This window comes from Propithecus coquereli, unplaced genomic scaffold, assembly GCF_000956105.1.
Source record: "Propithecus coquereli isolate 6110/MARCELLA unplaced genomic scaffold, Pcoq_1.0 Scaffold44, whole genome shotgun sequence".
In the NCBI taxonomy this organism is placed as follows: domain Eukaryota; kingdom Metazoa; phylum Chordata; class Mammalia; order Primates; family Indriidae; genus Propithecus; species Propithecus coquereli.
The window spans coordinates 14,102,433-14,122,655 of NW_012150174.1; the positions used below are offsets into that span (position 1 = coordinate 14,102,433).

The 20,223-nt window shown below is 43.9% G+C and overlaps 1 protein-coding gene across 1 annotated transcript in view; it reads right to left on the reverse strand.

The window, feature by feature from the left end:
• LOC105818436 (tripartite motif-containing protein 34-like) overlaps window positions 1-17,436 on the reverse strand; it is a 30,206-nt gene extending 12,770 nt beyond the window's left edge. The window contains 7 exon segments of the mRNA XM_012654430.1: window positions 4,009-4,038; window positions 11,293-11,319; window positions 11,593-11,693; window positions 12,996-13,018; window positions 15,683-15,913; window positions 16,561-16,656; window positions 16,999-17,436. Of these exon segments, the coding sequence (XP_012509884.1) occupies window positions 4,009-4,038; window positions 11,293-11,319; window positions 11,593-11,693; window positions 12,996-13,018; window positions 15,683-15,913; window positions 16,561-16,656; window positions 16,999-17,418 (928 nt within the window). The 5' untranslated portion in view covers window positions 17,419-17,436.
• Between the last annotated feature and the right edge of the window lie 2,787 nt (window positions 17,437-20,223).

A 20,223-nucleotide genomic window follows, 5' to 3' on the forward strand; every position in this document is an offset into this window, starting at 1 on the left:
ATAAATAAACAGACAAATAAATCCATTTTATACTATGTTGGGCCTTGTGCTACTATGCCCTGGGGTGACAGTCAGCATGGGGGCAGACACTGACCTATCCAGGAGTCAGGCAGAGACTTGCAGGAACGCAGGGGCAGTGGGAGCAGAGGACAGGACAGCGTGTGTTAGGACGTCTGTGGCATATCAACCAAGGTGAAAACTGCTCACGTGTGAGCTTAAGATGGGGCATACTCAGTGCCAAACTTCTTAGCAAGACCAATGTATCCTTCTGAGTAATAACCAACTCCTGTTAATAAGTTCCAAGCAAGGTAAAAAAAAATAAAACAGTAAGAAGCTGACGTAATAATCAATGCAAAGGTGTGTCTAAGAGGAGGGACGATGAAGATTCAAGTTCTAAGGCAGGTGAGTTCACCCGTGCCGTATGGGCTACTGAAGTGAAAGTAAGCAGGTGTATTCAGGGACGCGCAAGTAGAGTCCTCAGACCGGAGCTCCAGGAGGACACAGGATAAAAGGCGACACAGAGGCAGGCAGGAGTCAGATCATCCAACCTGCTGTCCTCAGGCAGGCCAAGGGCTGAGGATGTGTCGGGACAGCCATGGACAGCCCCTCAGCAGTTGCCAGGAGGGAAGTGAAAAGAACCAGCTTCGGTATTCCCCTGGCCAAGCCCCTGAGGCTGAGGCTCTATCTGATGCCCCAGACTAGCAGCTTGGGTTTGCACACCCTTGGAAAACAGGGACGTCCTCTCACCAGCTTCTGAGTAGGTAGAAGGGGGCAGAAAAGAAGACACCTTCTGTTTATCTCTTTATGGGGGGGAGGGAGAGGATTCCTGTTCCCCTCACAAGGTAGGAAATCAGAACTGTAGAATAGGAAGGGGATGGGGATGGACTCAACATAGAGAAATAAAGGTCCCTCCAGAAAACAAACACGCCTTCTGCCTCTTCAACACTGCTTTCAAGGCCGTCCCTCCGCAGTCTGGGCTTGAAGCAGGAGCCTGCAAACTGGCTTTTCTTCCCTCAGAGCAGAGCTGCCTCAGAGTCATAAATCAAACTTCACTTAGAACTTTCCTCCTGGAGACCCCCACCCCCGCCCCTTCACCCTGGCCACAAGCCTCTGCACATACCCGCGGAATCTGGGGTGAGGAAAAGCCAGGGGCAGGAGTAGTCTGGATTCACTCACCAAAGCAGATCCTCTGGGGGAAGTAGTTTCTCTCTCCTGAGGAGGAGTGGCTGAGAAATGAAAGTGAAAGTCTTATGGCCTGGCAGGAAAAGGAAAGGGGAAGGAACTTCTAGGCGAAATGGGCTGCAGCCCTTTAAGGCCTCTAGAGAGAAGATAATGCTTTAACCTAGTGGTTCTTGAGGGGAGATGGGAGGATTGACACTTGGCAATTCTAAAAAGATATTTGGTTGTTATAACTAGGGGGATGCTACTGGCATCCAGTAGGGGCCAGGGATGCTGCTAGTCATTCTAGAATATGTAGGACAGCTCCTGAAACAAAGAATTATCCAGTCCAAAATGTCAGCAGTGCTGAGTTGGAGAAACCCTGTTTTAACCTTCTCTGCCTCACAGAACCTCCTCTCCTAACTCTTTTACGGATATGCATGGTGCCTGTAATCAATCTACTAATTTGAATCATCCTTCAGCTCCAATGTTCCATTTGCCCCCGTCCCCAAAGCACTGCATCACCTCCTAGGAGAAGGGGTGGGTGGGTGGAGAAGGGGTGGATGGTGCTGAGAAAAGGTTGACTACAAAGGACCTGAGGGACCTTTTGGAGTGTTGGAAATGTTCTAAATCTTGACTGTGTGTTCGTTACACAGATGCACAACGTTTTCAAAACGTATCAAATTGTGCATTCTAAATGGGTGCATATTATTGCATGTAACATGTACCTCAATAACACGGATGACAAAGAAAATCAAAATTTTTCCAGGTGATTCTTATGTGAATCTGAGGCTGAGAACCACTGGCCTTATAAGCGGTAAATCGGGGCTTTGGGGCCCTGGACAGAAAGGGTTACTTTGAAACTGAGGTAACCTTGAAACCACACCTAATGGGAAGGATCCTGAAAAAGAGAGTCCCTATCAGAAGTCACCCCTCTCTTCTTGGTCACAGGGTGACGCCAGCACATTATGCCTCCGTGATCATCGTGCTCTGTTTTTATGAAGAAAGTAAGTTGATGGAGACATTCTCCATGCTGTTTTCATCAAGACAGTCCTAGTCTCCTACCTGTGGAGCACCTCACATAACAAAAAGCAAAAAGTGCCACTTTGGGAAACTGATTGACCAGGTGCCGTTGTCCCTTCCACCCTCTCCCAGCATCTCACCCATGCTTGGGAGTCAAGGACAAGTTCCAGGCAGAAGGACAATTGTAAACTTGTTAGAAGTTTAACAACTTTCCCATAAAAATATCCACACCCAATACATTTGTAATATGCTTTGACCACTTTTAAGGGAATCAATTATTACTTCCTCAGTCAAATTTCTTCTCCTTACTTCAATATTAGCAATTTATATCATTCGGATAGTAAAGCATCACACAGATTGTTAAATCATGAGTTGAGACATGTATCTACTTTAGCACATCAGTTCTGTGTGCATGGCATCCACTGTTTCATCACTAATTTTGTTCACTTGGATTTTTATTCTATTTTTTTAATCTAATTTCTCTATGAATTCAATGGACATGCAACTACTCCATGTCTTTAACTTCTTTTTGTTATTTTCTTAATAACTATTAATATCTACCAACATACAATATGTTAAAAGTAGAAATAAATTGCCATTTTTGGAAACTGTCTTAGGGCATCAGGAGTTCCTCTGGTACCCAGAGCTGTGCTTCTGGGTGGCAGAAATGGCCTGGACAGAAAAATTAGCAAGTTTGGTGCATTCAAGAATCTGCAGATATTTCCACGGGACTGTACTTGGGGCTCTCAGTGTACAAAAAAGAGGCTGACAGAGATGGGCTGGGATCAAATCCTCAAGCCTCATTTAGATAAGCAGAGAGAGAGAGCTGGGAAATTATTCAGAGACACCAGTGCAGCAGTAAAGCATCAGGAACTTCTGGCTTTACTGGCATCATTTCCTGTTGGTCCCCAAGCCTTCCCAGAGCGGGGCCCAGCAGGACTCTTTTCTCTGCCAGCCTCTGCTTAAGGACTGATTCAGGAGCCTGGGCCACCACAATTCTGATGGAGGTAATTAATCCAACCCAGCTTGGACTTTCAAACCTCAGCCCCATGGATGCAGCTCCAGATCATCAACCAGTGAGGAAGATCTCGTGAACCTTTCATACAGAGCAGCACAATTACTGAATGAGGGGGAAATCTGGGGCCTCTCTGAACACAAGGGCCACCTGTGAAGCATCGTCTGTTAACTTTAGCCTTCCTATGACACACTAAATAACAAAAATGCACTTTTGTCCCATATTAAATATTAATATTGTAAAATTGTATGAGTTTGTTAAAGATGACCACTTGGAATAATGGCATGTTTAAAATAACAAAAAGAAAATAACAAAAAGAGGTTAAAGACATGGAGTAGAAAGATAAAATTTATTTATCTATTACTATAAGGTGTTTTCCCCTCCATAACTTGAAGAAAATATGAGCTTTGTAAGTCTCCAATATTCTTAAGAATATCTTAAAACACTTAAGTTTAAAGATTTAGGGTCTAGGACCATATGTGTGTGCTCCCAGTGGCAAAGCCACCTGGAGGAGAAAGACAATTCCCCGTGTCCCACCCCAGGGAAAGTAGATGAGAGTCACTTGAATTGGGAGGTGCCTACCTCAAGTGGGGAACTGTGGAGGGGGAAGGGCTGAGGAGCTGAGGTTAAAAACAAAACAAATAAAACAACAACAATAACAATAAGAAAAACAGAGGTGGTGTTGGAGGCATGATCGAGACATTACCCAGCATTGTCGTTAGGAAAATTAAAGATCCTTGGAATTTCACACAAATTACTGCAGGTTCTGTGTCTATTCCAATAAGGATTTCAGATTACTGGGAGTGAGAAACTTGACCATCTAGTGATGGCCCCAGATACTGCTTCTTGCACATTGTCCATGGACCATCATGCAGGTTGAGGGCTCCTCATGCCCTGAGATTCTCCTGAGCTCACCTAAACTTTCCTCTGTGGATGTTGCACCTCTAATTATGACCCAACACCCCAGAATACAAAAGGGCATGATTACCACATACCCCTCCAGAGATGGGAAAGGGAAGCCCTGGAACTGACTCTTGCATGGTGAGAACTCATGCTTGGTACCCACTGGGCTTTTTATTTTGAAAACAGATCTCCTCCTTTTCTGATCTTTTCCTGAGAACAGAAAAATTGGAAGCAACTTACAGGCATCATAGTCTTGTCAGCAGAGGGTGCTATTTCTGAGGCCAGGAGGCTCTGTTAAAAAGGTGATGACCCCTAGCGTGCAGACATTGTTTGTGTTTGCTATTCCAAGTCTTCTCTCTGTAACCAGTGTCCCATTTTGAGACTATGGAGCTGAAAATTCTGAGAATGAAAGACATGAATATTCCTGGAGAGTTTCCTATCAATAATTCAAGAGTGTGCAGGACGTTCCTAGTGAGTCAGAGCCTCGAGCACGGTAGCAGGGGTCAAGGGAAATGGATAGAAATGGATTTCCCCTAGTTTCCGTGGAAGAGTACTGGAGATAGTGGTGTGTATCCACACATAGATATATTGATATATGACTTGGAATCCCTTCCCTCACCACAGGTCACCAAGGGATGAAGACAAAAAAATCCTGAGAGAACAGAGACCAGAGTAGCAACTGCTTTGCCTGTTCCAAAGCAGGTATAGAGGAGAGTTGGCAGTTAAAATGTCAAAAGACAGGGGGATTCCACCGTGCTGCTGGAACACTGCAGCAGTGGCATTTGCCCTACAGTCCCACTGGAGGAGCAGAGCAGGCTTTACCTCATTCCTGAGGACTACCATCGCCTTTCACCTCACTGGAAAGGATGAGGCTAACCGGGAGAAAGATGACCCTGACCAACACCATTGCTGAGGGAGCCCACGACAGCACTTCTGACCCTCCCACTATCGCTGTAAGTCACAATGCGAGCCAGCAAGCTGAAAAATGGAGACTTAGTGGGGCAGACAGACAAGGGGTTCCAATGAAAGAGAACTATTACAGAAGTAGAAACGCATATCAGAGACTTCCAGTTTTAGTTCCAACATGTAAAAGGCTTTAAAGTCACTACTCCTATCTTTGCAAAAAGAAAAGACTGGATCAACTAAAAATCAGTTTTTAGACTCATCGGAGAATTAAGGTCAGAGGACAAATTGCCACCCTGAACCCTGGAGACGGGTGGGTAAATACAGAGAATAATAGCTTAAATCTACTTACCTAGAGCAGAAGTTGCATGAGCCATATACACTGGTAGAAACACTTAAATGGTAATTTTGACAAATTACTGGAGGGTGAGTGTGTACTAGCTTAAACAGTGAGAAACTCCTGGGGCCACAGCCCATACTTTCTTGAAATTTACCTCCACAAACCAAATCCGGTTCCTATAGTGAAAAGCCAAGAAAAAGATCCTTTCTTTTCTCTAGCAGAGGGAGGGTAAAAGAACCATTTTGAAATATGCTCAGAGCATCCTGCATAATAAAGGCCTACGCTCCATTGGAAAATACTTTACCAGAGCCTTACTCCACCTAGGGAGAAGCACATTGCTTCCACGTTCTTTAACTTAATATTTACTATAATTCAATACTAGTGGATTGAGGGTAGCATAGTCTTGTATAGTCATGTGATTATCACTGCAACTGTTTTGGGGACATCAAAATATTGATAATGGAAATTCATAGTCCAATCTTTTTTATCCCCAAAGTATAGTCCATTTGTGTTTGATGTTATCCACAACGAAGGCTCAAGAGTCAAAATAATCATGTACTTGTTTCCACTATTTTATAATAATCAATATGCAAGGTATACAGTTCATCATATTAGGCTGATTTTCCCACCATTTCTTTTATTTTATATCTCCATTGGCATTCCTGACTGTGGTATTAACATTTCCACATGGAATTATTTTGTTTTTCACATAAGCTTTCAACTTAAATTTTTCATCGTTGCTTTAGTGAACATAAGCTAGGACCCAACTTTCATATTTCTTAGTATCATTTATGGGCAATATAGTTATAGGAGTCCCTACATTTTGAATATTATAAACTCCTTTTGATTGTTTTGTATATAATATTTACATTTCATGTGGTTCCCTAACCTGTCTTGAAATATCTTGGATGTTATTAAAAAGGGTTCCATAAAATTTGGATTCAGTCAAAAGGCTGCACTCAAAGGTCCAGAAGGCCACATGTGGCCCTAAGGCTGCAGGTTCCCCAGCCCTGGCTCAACACTAATACAGAACAGTCTCCATATAAAGTGATTGACAGATCATGGGTCAAATAGTCAGTGACTATAGGTACTGAAAAGTATGTTTTTTCCAAAACCATGTGTGCTCATTAGCAGATCGCAAAGCTCAAAGGTTGTTTCGTGCTGTTACCCACAGCCATCACTACAGATTCCAGTTGTCATCTTCCCTATGTCTTTGACATGTAAATCACAGGGATTTGGATTTATTCCATGATCCTAAAGGCAGAGCCACCTGAATGTTCTGTAGTAGCACAAAGAGTGCTCCTATTGCTCTGGAGGCCACTGAAATTGATCATGTTTCTTTGTTACTTGGTATTTAGTAGCCATTACCGGGAAAGTAAGGAATATGGTGTTTCCATAAATCAAATGTACCTACCAACTGCTGCCTGTAGGCATTACTAAATACAAATGTTTTCTAGACTAGGGGTATCTTCGGTCCCACCCATTCCGGGTATTCAGGGGAATTTTGCTGTCTGAGCAGACTCTTGTCATTACTTTGGATTTACATTCTGTCCATGCAGCATTATCAACTATACCACCTTTTCTGATACATTTCGTGCTTAGTTTCACACTACTATCAGAATGTCATGCATAAAATGAAATACAGAAAAGGGAAATCTATCAGGCATTTTGTCTACTAGAGTATAATAAACAGGTGACTCTAAGTAAGACTATAAAGTTATATCACATTCTGAACCAAGTGAAGACAAATTAGTCTTGTTTGGCCTTACTGATAGTACATAGACACACACACAGGTAAGTATTAGCCAGATCAGATATATACCAACCTATTTTGTTTTAAGCTATCAATTCATCAAACATGCAGCACAACTGATGCTGACTTGTTGACTATTCAATGGACTATCTTATTTAATTCTTAGTCCATTGTCGAAATTCAAAACTTCTTTACAAGTCACATGGATTACTTAATGAAGAGAGAATTTCTAACACCCCAGCACTCTCTGTAGTCCTTAATATATAGTGTAATTTTTTATACATTGTAACAATCTACTGTTTTATCTGTGTAACTTATTTTGGTTTTGGTTAATGCCAGTAAGACAATGTGCAAATGTTCTATAATAATGAGCACAGAATAATTATCACAATTACCCTAATTTAGAAACTGGTATTGACTACATCAGAGCAGTGCATCAATCCAAGACTATGGGAGAAAACCAATGGCCAACATTTATTACGTGTGGGAATTTAAATTGCATGGGTATGGCTTCTCCTTGGGAAGTTTTGTCAACAAAATGTGTTATTACCACATCTTTATGTCAAGAATATCTCTCGGTATTCTTTACCTCCTATGATAATAGTTTTACCAATCGTTTTTGGAGGACTTTTGTCCTCCTTCTCTCAATGATTTTATTGTTATTGGTAAACAGACTCCATAATCCTTCTTACAAGATGAAATTATCCTATCAATAATTTCCCTGGCAGTAGCAAGGTAAGGGGCAGAACCCATTTACAATCTGCCTTAGGGGTTGGCATAATCAGATCACCAAGTGTATGTTCCAGATTTGGTTGTTCCCCTTCCTTCCTCAATCTTCTAATATACTCTCCACTAATTCCATTCATATTGTTCTATCTCCTTTAACTTATAATCATATTACCATTTGATCTTAGTTTAGCCTTTAAATGAAGAGGCTTCAGTAATCCTACTCCATGCCCGTGTGTATGAGAGCAAACCATCTCCTGCCGAAGGCCGGATCATCTTTATTATGTCCTAAACTTAAATAAAAGAGGAGCTTTGGGGTGAGAACTGTCGTGCCCACGTTATATATAACCTTTTCTGCAGATGGTAACTGGCAAGTTCTCCCTAACGTTAACTATAATCTCAATTTCTTGAATTACATAGTAGGATGTTGGTGTGTGTCAGTGGTCTCCAACTTTTTGGCACCAGGGACCAATTTCATGGAAGACAATTTTTCCACAGAAGCAGGGGGCCCCGTGGCAGGGTCGGGGGAGGTGGAGCTCAGGTGGTGAAGCGAGCGATGGGGTGCAGCTGTAAATACAGATGGAGCCTCACTTGCCCACTACTCACCTCCTGCTGTGCTAAAAGCCACAGACCGGTACCATCCGCAGCCTGGGGTTGGGAACCGCAGTGTTAGATGAATATGACACAACTTGATTTGTCTTCTATAGTCCTGTTTCCACTGTCTCTCCATCCCCAAGCCTCTGCTCTAAGTCAGGCCCTCTTTCGTTTATTCTTTGATTATTGGCATAGCTGTGGCTTATCTTTGTTAACAGCACAAAGCAATATACAGTAACAATCAACAAACTTTTTGGTGAAGTGTCAAATAGTAACTACTTTAGGGTGTGCGGGTGAAGCCCCCACTTCAAAGAAAGGTCAGAGCTGCAAACTTACTCTCATAATTTCCCCCAAGTCTGTTTGGGCAACCTTCCCCAGGTCTCACCTACAGAATTCCAGCAAGTACTTTGGCTTTCATTGGCCATTTACTAGACACCTCTTTAGGTTCTCCAAGTGAACTTATTTGAAGTTTACTCGTTGGGCTAACACCCCCCCCTTTTTTTCTTTTGAGACAGAGTCTCACTCTACTGCCCTGAGTAGAGTGCCCTGGTGTCAGCCTAGCTCACAGTAACCTCAAACTCCTGGGCTCAAGCGATCCTCCTGCCTCAGCCTCCCGAGTAGCTGGGACTACAGGCATGTACCACCATGCCTGGCTAATTTTTTCTATATATTTTTAGTTGTCCATCTAATTTCTTTCTATTTTAAGTAGAGATGGGGTCTCGCTCTTGCTCAGGCTGGTCTCGAACTCCTGAGCTCAAACAATCCGCCCGCCTCAGCCTCCCAGAGTGCTAGGATTACAGGCGTGAGCCACCGCGCCCAGCCTGGGCTAACCTCTTTTTCCTAGAGCTTATTGCATGGGAAAATAAGAGGGAAGGGGACACTTATGAGAGTAAGTTTGCAGCCCTGACCTTTTTTTGAAGTGGGGGTTGGGTAGAGGCCTTCTAGGCTTCACATTTTTAGTGTGATAGAGCAGGCTAAACTGTTATGAAAAAGAAATCCAAAAAATATTTAATGGATCAGATACCAAGGAAATTTATTTCTTAGTCCCAGTTACTCGGGAGGCTGAGGCAGCAGGATTGCTTGAGCCCAGCAGTTTGAGGCTGCTGTGAGCAGGGCTGACGCCCGTCACTCTAGCCTAGGTAACAGAGTGAGAATCTGTGTCAAAAAATAAAAATAAAAAAATAAAGGAGGATGTGTAGAGAAGCTGGAAGAAATCATCCTCTTCCTGTAAGTGCTTTATATTAATCATATTTTTTCTTTGCATTTCTTCCCATTCTGAGAGAACAATGTGTATTGAACTGATCATTTTCCTGTTCCCCTCTCTTTTTTTAAACTTCAATTCATTTGAAAGATCTATTTTCTTTATTTTTTGATTGTTACTCTTAAATTTATAGATGAAGGTTGAAGATTGTAGAAGACTAAAGTTACAATCTCCTTCAATTTGGATTTAAAGCTCCTCAAATTAACATTACATTTTGTTTTTAGAGCTCAATCCTATATATAATTACACAAAAGCACAGCAATTTCTTTACTCAGTACTGCATTTTATAAAACCTGACAAAGATATCACAAGAATGCAAAATTATAGGCTAGATGAAAACAAAATCTAAAAAATGTGTTAGGAAAAACAAATCCAGTATTGTATATAACAAATAATGGTTTATTTCAGGAATCTGTGATAGATTTAACAACTGAAATAAAACAATTTACTTAATTTATCATAACAATAAAATTACATAAGATTATCTCAATAATTATAGGAAAAAATCTGTTGAATCCAATTTTTCATTCAGTACAAAAACTCATAGCAAATTAATAGAGAGTTTTCTTTGATCCTCTGCATCAACTGAAAACCTCTATCAAATGCCATGCGTGATGGCAAAATATCACGCTCCCCCCTACCCACAGCAAGGTCTGTAATTAGTCAAGGATGTTGATTGTCACCACTGGGCACATCCTAGTACTGAATAAATGTTCAAAAGGAAAGAAGTGAGAACACAAAAACAGGAGATCGGAAAGGAGAACCATGTGCAGATAAGCCGCAAGGTGAAGGGTACAGCTCAGATTGGTGGGGACAGCAGACAGCAGAACGTTCAAAAGCTTGGGCCACGCAGGGTCATGGGAACTACACAGTCGCAAGGATTAAAATATGGGCACAGGGTGGTGGGGAAGTAATATTTAGAGAAAGTGTAGATGGGGAAGCCATGGTTCGTGACGTTATAAAAGGAGACAGTGCCAGCCTCATAGTCTAAGAAAACCCCAATCCGGCGAGGGCGCACCGTCATGGAGAGAAGCAGGGCCGCGGTGGAGTCCTCGTAGGCCCTGTACACGTGTTTATGCTGGAGCCCGATCACCCAGTACCCGCTCTGAGGCTGGTATCGCGAGTAAGCATTGGGATTTTTAGCACACTGGCTGAGAGAGGAGGTGGGTCCCATTGAATTGCTGCACACCCCCAGGATCCAGGTGGTCTTCTTGGCCACATCCACCTCCCAGTAATGCCTTCCTGAGGAGAAGTACTGGATGCCCAGGATACTACAGTCATAATGCTCTTCCAGACAGGAAGGCTCAGATGGCTTCGCACCCACGAATCTCACTTGTCTCCGGTTTTTAGACAGGACAAGATTTAAATTAGCCGTGTGCGGGTTCAGAGTCACGTCCACTGCAGGAAGAGGTACAACATCAGCAGATGAGAATGGGTATGTGGGTGCTGTAACAGCGAGAACAGGGGACACGGGAGGTGGCGGGAGGAACTGAGACGCTGAGGTGGGGGACGGGGAGGCTTCGAGGCGCAGAGCTGTGCGTGCGCGGGGACGTCCAGGGAGGAGCACGGGAAAGGGGAACGCGTGTGTCAGCTCAGAGGTCGCGGTTTCTACTTACCCCAGTAGCTCTGCACATCGGTCAGCTCTGCAATTATGAAGGGAGTCAACAATGTTGAACAGGACCAATGGTCTCAGTTTCTGATCTCCCTCCCCTTCTCAGACTGAGGGGAGTTGTAGGGAATTCTGTGAGGATGTGAACTGGCTGTGTCGTCTTCCCCTAAACACAAACTGCATCTTCTTCAGCACACTATGTGCCTCCCTCTGGGACTTCCCCCTTGGCCACTATCCCAGATACCAACTATATGCTCTACCCTGTTCATTTCTTCGGCAACCAAACTCTCTCCCCGAACCTCCTTACCTCTATACACTCGCAGCATCTTCCTCAGGTCTGGGGTTCGGAACGTACTTCTCAGCTTGCTGGGGAGAGCTTCTGGCTTCCTCAGGGTCCAGAACTCACTTCTGGAGAGGACAGACCTCGTGAGTCCTCACACTGCCGACTGTGGGTTCCTCCAACACTCTGTCCCCCTCACTCCCAGGCCCATCGATGAACTTCAGCACTTCCCTGAAGAAACTCGACATCATTCTGCAAAGAGCCCTGGCACTGGAGCCAGAAGACCTGGCCTAGAAACTAGCTTCTCACCATCTATGTAGACTTTGGTAAGATGTAACCTCCTAAAGCCTCATTCTTCTGTTGTTGTTTTTAGAACAATACCGAATACAATACAAGTACAGTAATTTTCCTTTCTCTGTGTCCTAGAGATAGTATGAAATTCAGTAAAATAATGACTGGGGAATCCTTTGCTATCTCTAAAAAAGATATAAACTATTTACAATGTCAATACCTATCAGCAGGGCTGGAGACGTCTGGGTTGCCAGGCAGATCACCAGGAACCCGCTACGGGGGCTTTGAAAGTATCAAGTGAAGAGCTTCCTTGGGTAGAGTCTGTGAGCTTAGGCCCCAGGGTTTCTAAGAAACCCAAAGGAGAAAGGCCTTCAAAACAGCATCTTAGGATTCTCTGTCTCTGGGAATGTTACGCCAGATGGAGAAAGGAGACGTCCTCACCTCCAAATGGAGAGTGAAGGGACAGTGGGCTTCATATTTCATGTCTGTGGGGAGCATGAAGGTACCAGGTGTGGGGGAAGCTTTAGATGTCACCCTGTTCCATGAGATTCCAGAGTATATGACAGAGAGCATGTTTTGTTCCAGGGCCAAATACCACTACGCTCAAAATCTCAGGCCTCGGTTCTTACTGCGAATGAGACCAAAGGAAATCTGAGAACCAGGTAGCAAGGCCTGGACTGTTCCAAAGCCAAAGGAGAAAAGGAAACTTACGGCAGATGTCCCAAGGGAAAATTCTTGGGCCTTGGGAAACAATGCTGATGGGAATTTCCCTCTGATAAAATGCATGTGCAAAGAAAATCCCTGTGGTGTGTTTTGAGGTGGCTATAAACCATGAGACTCAGGGCTAAAAGCAGGTGCAGAGGTTTGTGGAAAAGGAGTCACGTGATGCAGTGGTAGAGGAGTCGCTGACACTCTACCATCCCCAATTTGTGACCTCCCATCACCCAAATCCTTCTACCACCAAAGCCAGTCCATTCCCTTTATTTTAGAACCCCCAAATTCTCATGTGATGAGCAATTCAAGACATAACAGTCTTGAATCCTCCCTGTTTCCCTTTACCACTGACCACAGGATAACTCTAGGAGCACAGGAATTGTTTATCAGTCCAAGGGAACCACCTCATGTTCTCCTACACATACCTTTTTGTGACTTCACTCACATCCTAGGAAGGAAAAAGACAGGTTAAATTAAGGATTAGTAGGTCATGTCTCATCCAAATTCCTCATTCTCTCTCCACCACCCCATGACATGACAGGAAAAAAGCCAGCCCCAGCGTGGAGGCCACGAAGTAGAGATAAAAACTCAGTGCAGACAGTCCCTGAGAGCTCATGCGAAGACATCAGAAAACGACTCAATTGACTCATAAGTACCTTTATTTCTACAACTCTGCGCGCGCGCGCATGTGTATGATGTTATGTATGGAGAGTGTCTATCATTTGTCAGGCATTGTGCCTGGTCCTAGAGAATCTCAGATGATGAAGTCATCATTTCCACCCTTGAGTAGCTTACATTCTATTCTGATTGCCTAAGACACAGGTTCCTGGGCCTTAAATACGGCTGTTTCTCAGACCTCACCTCCTCTAACCTCCTACCCAACCTTTGCTGACTTCATCCATCCCCTGACATCAACACACATAGGTTGATGATTCCCAAATATGTACTTCTGCTGAGATCTCGCAGATCCAGATTAATGTATACCCCAGCCAACAAGCCATGGGAACCTCAGATTCAAGATGTTTAAAAGAAAACTTATTAATGCAACCGTTCTCATATCTTCTATCCTCCTGTCTGATACTAACATCCACTCAGTCACCAAATACTGTCACGAAAACTGCCATATACTCACCCCGACACCCCATTTGTGGGCCAAACCAGTCCATTTCACACTCTTAACTTCTTTTAGACACCTGCCGTTCACCTTCATCATTGCCACTGCTGGTCTTATTTCAGCAGAACTGTCCAATTGTCTATTTGGTCTCTCTTAATTCTGCTCTATACACCTCAATAACCCTGAAGAAAAGGCCAACGGTTTGATCTAACAGAGGAATAACTATTTTCTCTGTATTAGGGCTATTTATGGTTGCATTCCACAGAAATACAACTCAAGCTAGTTTGAAGGCAGAAGTGGCAGAGGAGTTGGATGTGTCAATTTGTATTAAATATCCAGGATTATATCAATCTTAAATCACAGCTGTACTGAGGAGTGTAAATGATCAAATTGGTGTGCCACTTCATGGCTATTTCTCTTATGTTGACATTATTCTCAGTGCTCACATTTTGAAGCTTATACCTTGGCTATCAAATCTTAGTGGGCAACAATGTCATACACATATGGAAAAGAAGAAAGAGTCTCACAGGATGGAAGAATTCTGGAAAATTGATTGTTAGGTAACACTCAAGTTTAAACGTCCATGGAGCAGTCATACCACTGAGTGTGGGAGTATCTGGACTAGCAATGTGAATTGATGATTGTTTGCTTTTTTTTAAACATTTTTTTTATTTCAGCATATTACAGGGGTATAAATGTTTAGGTTACATATACTGCCTTTGCCCCACCCAAGTCAGAGCTTCAAGTGTGTCCATCCCCCAGACGGTGCACACCGCACCCATTAGGTGTGAATATACCCATCCCCTCCTCCCCCGGCCCAACACCCGATGAATGTTATACTATATGTGCACTTAAGTGTTGATCAGTTAAAACCAATTTGATGGTGAGTATATGTGGTGCTTTGATTTGTTTTCATTTAAGGAAAAATTTTTATAGTTCGAGGAGTCTGTTGAGGAGCTAGAGCAAAGGGGTGAAGAAGAAAGTATTAGGGTAACCTAATATCAAAGACAAGAACAAGAGGCCAGAAGAAAAAATGAAGATGTGAAGCAGAAAACAGTGAATGAAGAAAAGCTCTACTAGGTAGAAAGCAACTACCCCATGACTCCAATCCTAACACCCAAGAATAATAAGTAAACAGATAATTATTCTACTACCAAAGAAAGAGCAAGAGGAAAGCAAGAAGGCAAATAAAAAAGCAACAGCAGAATATCACAAGGTCACACTATTCACTCTATGTAGAAAGCAGCTGCTCAAATGTCAACCTCAGTTCACGTTCCTCCATCCACCCTCTCTAGACTTGATACCTTCCACCCACCCAACCTACATACACAGGGACCAGAGCCCAACCCCCAGAGCCCTAGAGAAGAGAATACAAGCAAAGAAGGGCTGGAATTACATACAAAATTCTCAAACAACTTGAGTTTGGCACGTGTTTGCCTGTGACTAAGCTGGGTAAAAAGCACCTGACAAGTCCCAGCGCAGCATCAGAAACAAGTGCCTGATGAGCAATGGTTCTCACCCGGGGGAGAACAGTGCACTCCCTGGGGATATATGGAAAAGTTTTTGGTTGTCACACCGGGGGTGGTGCTGCTGACATCCAGTGGGTAAATGCCAAGGACGCTGCTAAATATCCTACAAAATACAGGAGAGCCTCTCACAACAAAAAAATTATCCAGCCTAAAATGTCGATAATAGTGCCGAGATTGGAAAACCCTTCTATAGAACATCACTGGATACAACAGATCTTCTCCACAGTATCAAATAAACTTTTGGGCCACCCTGTACAAATAAAAATGGGTCTTTCCCTTAGCATTTGTAGTCTAAATTATCTTATGTTTTACCCCACATGACTTTAGTTTAATAGGGAAGAGGCACTATAGGGACAAAGGGATTTTTTTGTGTGTCCCCAGGAGGATGTTAGTCCTATGTCCAAGAAAGGAAGGAAAGTTAGTCCCTCTCTTTCTCGACGCTCAGATCCGGCTCCCTCAAGGGTTTTACCTGCAGCAGCTCCATCACTGACCCCTGGCATCGATGCTCCAGGTCTGAGACGAGCTCTCTCAGGGACTGGCTCTGCTGGGCCAGCTCCTTCTCAGCCTCTTCTATAATATTCAGCCCCTTCCTCTCTTGCTGCTCCAGCTTTTTCAGTTCCCGCTGCTCCACTTTGTCCAGGATGCTTCGCAGATCATTAAACTCTGTCTGGATCCTGCGTCTCTCAGGCGCCATCTGATTCTTCAAACACAGGGACGAGAAAGAGGCTCTCATCTGCTGGGCTGAGGGTCTCCTCTACAGGGCACTGCTTTCCTGAGCCAGGCCTCACTGTCAGGGGAAGGGTAAACGCCCGCAGGTGCCGGCCTGCAGAACCTGTTCTTTCCTTCTGCTCCCCCTTCAGCTCTCCCCAGACCATTAGCCCCAGGCTGCCTGATCTAGACCTTCTAGATACAGACTCTGATTCCTGGATGAGGTTTAGATTCCAGGCAGCCTCCCTGGTCTCTCTTGACTCTGCACCAGCTTCTCCTTTCAATTCTGAGTGTCGATGTAGGGATCATTGGCCTGGAACTAACCTGTCTTTCCCAGGAGGCCAGTGAGACTGAAACTGTAGAATAAGACCCAGAATTATGAATTCAGGGCAACCCGCAGCCATGGTTCCTCTCCTATGTGATTATCTCCAAAAACCTTGGTTCACTTTTGGTATGTTTGCTATCTAGCTACCCCTCTCCTCCCCCAGTTTGGAAAGGATGCAGCCAGGGACTAGGCAAAGGAAAGCTCTTCTAGACACAACATCAGGGGACAGACAGGACCAGGACTCCTTTGCCCTAGGCTGCCATGACCTGCCCCGATTCCCGACCCAGGACACCCTCAGGAGGAGTCCTTCTTGCCTTCCAGGATACCCTCTTCCGTTTGATGAAAGCTTCTAGCTTCTCAGCTTCCCGCTGCTCTTTTTTCAGCTTCTTCAGACACTCCTGGAACTTCTCCTGGAAGAAACACACGAGGTCAAGCAGCAGTAAGCTTCCAATTGCCTCACTACCCAGATAGGGAATGAATGAGGCAGAGGTTATGCTGACCTCCCAACAGGCCTACCCTGCCCTAGGATGGAAAACCTCTGGCCAACATATCTTTTATACAGAGGGATGGAAACCAACAGGAGTAGGCTGACTCCCTGTCCTCCTGGGGGAAGCACCTAACCACAAAGTTTCTAGGTTCATCCTCTAGATAAATGGGAGGACTATAAAAAATTAGATGAGAGCATGATAAAATTTCAAATCTCCCACCAAGGACCCCATTCCTCCCCATGTCCTTCCATCCTGGGCTCCCACCTGGTACTCCTGGGCAACCTCCTCCATGAGGAACGTGTGGTGGCCATGGTGCTCCTGAGAACGCTCGCAAAGCCAGCAAATGACCTTCCCGTCCTCCTTACAGAAGAGCTGGAGTTTCTCTCCATGGTCTGCACAAAGAATTACTTCCGGGTGCTTCCCCAGGCCCAAGGCTACCTCTCTGAACCTCTTGGCTATGTTGGCCAGATGGCGATTGGGCCGGAGGTTGCCAGGCTGGTAGCTGGTCTGGCACACAGGGCAGCTGCTTTCCTCTGCCTGGCTCGTCACTGATTTCCCACTGTTCTGTGTGATGCAGGCTTGGCAGAAGCTGTGGCCACAGTCTACACTCAGGGGTTCTGTCAGGAGCTCCAGGCAGATGGGGCAGGTCACCTCCTCTTGTATGTCCACCAGCACTGAAGTCATTGTAGCTACTCTCCTGGCTCCTGCTAGCCCCGCCTGACTTCTAAAATACTTCTTGCCTAGATTAATAAGCAAACAAAAAAGTATCAGGGTAAGAAAGGGGACGGGGGGATAAAAGGATGCTGACTGTCCTGTCCTGGATAAAGAGGCCAGACTCCTGGGGTAACAAGGGCTTCTCATTTCAATTTCCAACACTCTCTTTACCCTGGCTCATATGAGATACCAATTTCCACCCTTATCGGAGCAGGCATTATGATTTCCTTTTCCTCCTATTGGATGGAGGGATAAACTCAGGCCCTGGAGAAGAGGGTCTCATGTGAGCCTCCACCTGTCTGACGTTTTCTCAGCCCACCAAAACACAACCTCAGTGTTAAAAGCACCAAGACTCACTGCTGCCTCCAGATTCTTGCATTTGCTGTTCCTGCTACAAGGGCGACCCTTCACCCTGTTCACCCTGATGTGTGCGTGACTCACTCAGTTCTTATCTGTTCTCGTATCAGAAGGATCTGCTGTTCTGTCTAGCCGATCTAAAGCACACTCTCCATATATTGACCTGCTTTATTTTTTTACTTATCACCACCTGATACAGATCTTTAATTGTCTGAATCCTCCCAGTGGAATGTAAGCTTCATGAGATCAGAGACTTTGCTTTTGTTCACAGTTATATCCTCGGTAGTCAACACAGTGCCTGACACACAAGCTCTCAACTTTCGATGAATAAAAAGCCAGAACCTCTTCACCCTCCGCGAATGACAAGACCTTTCCTGTAAGCTCTTTCACTTCTTTGCCATCATCCTGGCATCACTTTCCGGTATGTGATCTCCAAGACCAAAGGTCTCATTGATTATTGACAATTCTGCCTCCTAACAGCCCTACGCCACAGAGCCCACCCATCCCCAGCCTCCCATCCCAGAGAAACCCAAAGAAACAGCAATGGCCACAATAAAGGGAAGTAGTATTTTTACAAGTAATGCTTCTGTGACCAGTTATGATTTAGAAATCACATTCTCCTGCTTTCTTTATCCCTCATAGGACAACTCTGCATAAATAAGAGTATTCTTGGCCCTTGAACAAGGAGATTAGAGACATTAAGTGACTTTTAAAATCACGCATTTTGTAAGTCATAGGAGTTGGCATAACCTAACCTTTCAAGGATCCTAGTCAAAGCTCAGCCCACAACCTTGTAACTTCAACCAAAGACAGTCAGTGGTAAAGGCAGTAAAAGTCAGGCACAGATCCGATGCTTTTGGAGTGTGGAAATGGGAGCGATTGCATTTGAGGATGGGATTTCACTGGGACCTGTCATAAACTTTGACAGTGTGATAAGACCCTAAGGGGGCTTGTGTGTAAAAGGAAAGTGGGCAGGTAGTGCAGTTGAGGCTGTATATCCTCATTGAGAAATACTGTCTTCATTCTCAACTCATTTTTCTTAGAAGTTTTCAGTTGCTAAATTACATTACTGTTTGAAATAACATCGAGAATACTCTTTAGACATTTAATCTTTTTTTTTTTTTTACTGTTTTCGGCATTGAGCCATTTTCATTGGAAGCCATTTGCTAGCCTGCCTAGCTGGAGTTGTGTTTGGGCCACCCAAGAAGAGCCAGGTGTGCACTGCCTATTTGAAGGTGCACTGATCCTGGTCTCAGGCATAACTCTGTCATACTGGACAGGCCACAGCCTGGCCAGGAGCAGGTGAAATTGCATAATTTGTCTTTGGCTGCTTTACCAGCAAAATCAAATATACGCTGATATAAAACATGGTCAGTGTGGGCATAAGACCACAAGGCCCTGTAAATTGTACCAATTTTCCCCCATATCAAGGGTCTGATAGGTTAAAAAAAAAAAACCAAATTGTCTTCCAATAATAACACTCCCATCAGAAGATAAGGGAAAAAAGGTTATAAGATATCAACGTGGCCAAACAGGGCAACTGCGAGGAGTCCAGCGTGGGTGCAGTGAGCAGAAAACAAGGCTCGGTGCTGCCACCTAGTGTTCAGTGGTGCTCCTGCAAGTCACGGACTGGGTCATCAGCTTTGCCCCGCTTTATATAATAGTAATTCTAAGAGGAAATATTTATTGAAAGCCCATTAGGTACTAGGCAAGAATTTAATTATTTTGTATGTAGTAACTCAATAATTTCTTGTAATAATACTACGAGTGTCCCTTAGATTCCATTTCATAATTGTATAAACTGAGGTTAAGTAGCTCCTTCAAGTTATAAGGCTCTTACTATTCCTTTAGGATCCTCATCTCCACAAAGGGTCCAAAATAAATTATTAACAAATTAATGAACTCTGGACATCTAATTGGTATTAATAACTGGTGTTATAGAAGTATTTACCTGTCATCCGAGATACTGTTTAACCAAATCAGTCTCTCCTGTGGGAACTGGACACTTAGTTGGTTTGTTCACATCTCCTACCACACCCACATCACCGTATTTGCCTACTGCTCTATGCAGGTCTATTGCTGCTGTCAAATTATCATTAAAAGGACAGAGGCCCAATCTTTCTTGCTCTTCCATGTACATCAGACCTCAGCACTGCACCTAACACAAGAAATGAGCTATTAACTTGTAATGGATTTAAAATTAAAACTTATTGCTGAGCTTATAGTTGGACTTGATGTTGGCACTGGAGTATGGAAATAAATGTGCTATCTTTTGAAATTGTTAATATTAAAACATAATTGTGGTAGTATTATCCTTACTATTTTAACTGAAAATCCACTCCATCTTCTCTAACACACACATGCACACTTTTGCTTCAGGCAAAACTGTACTTGGTATGCAAAATTCTCTTGAAGGAG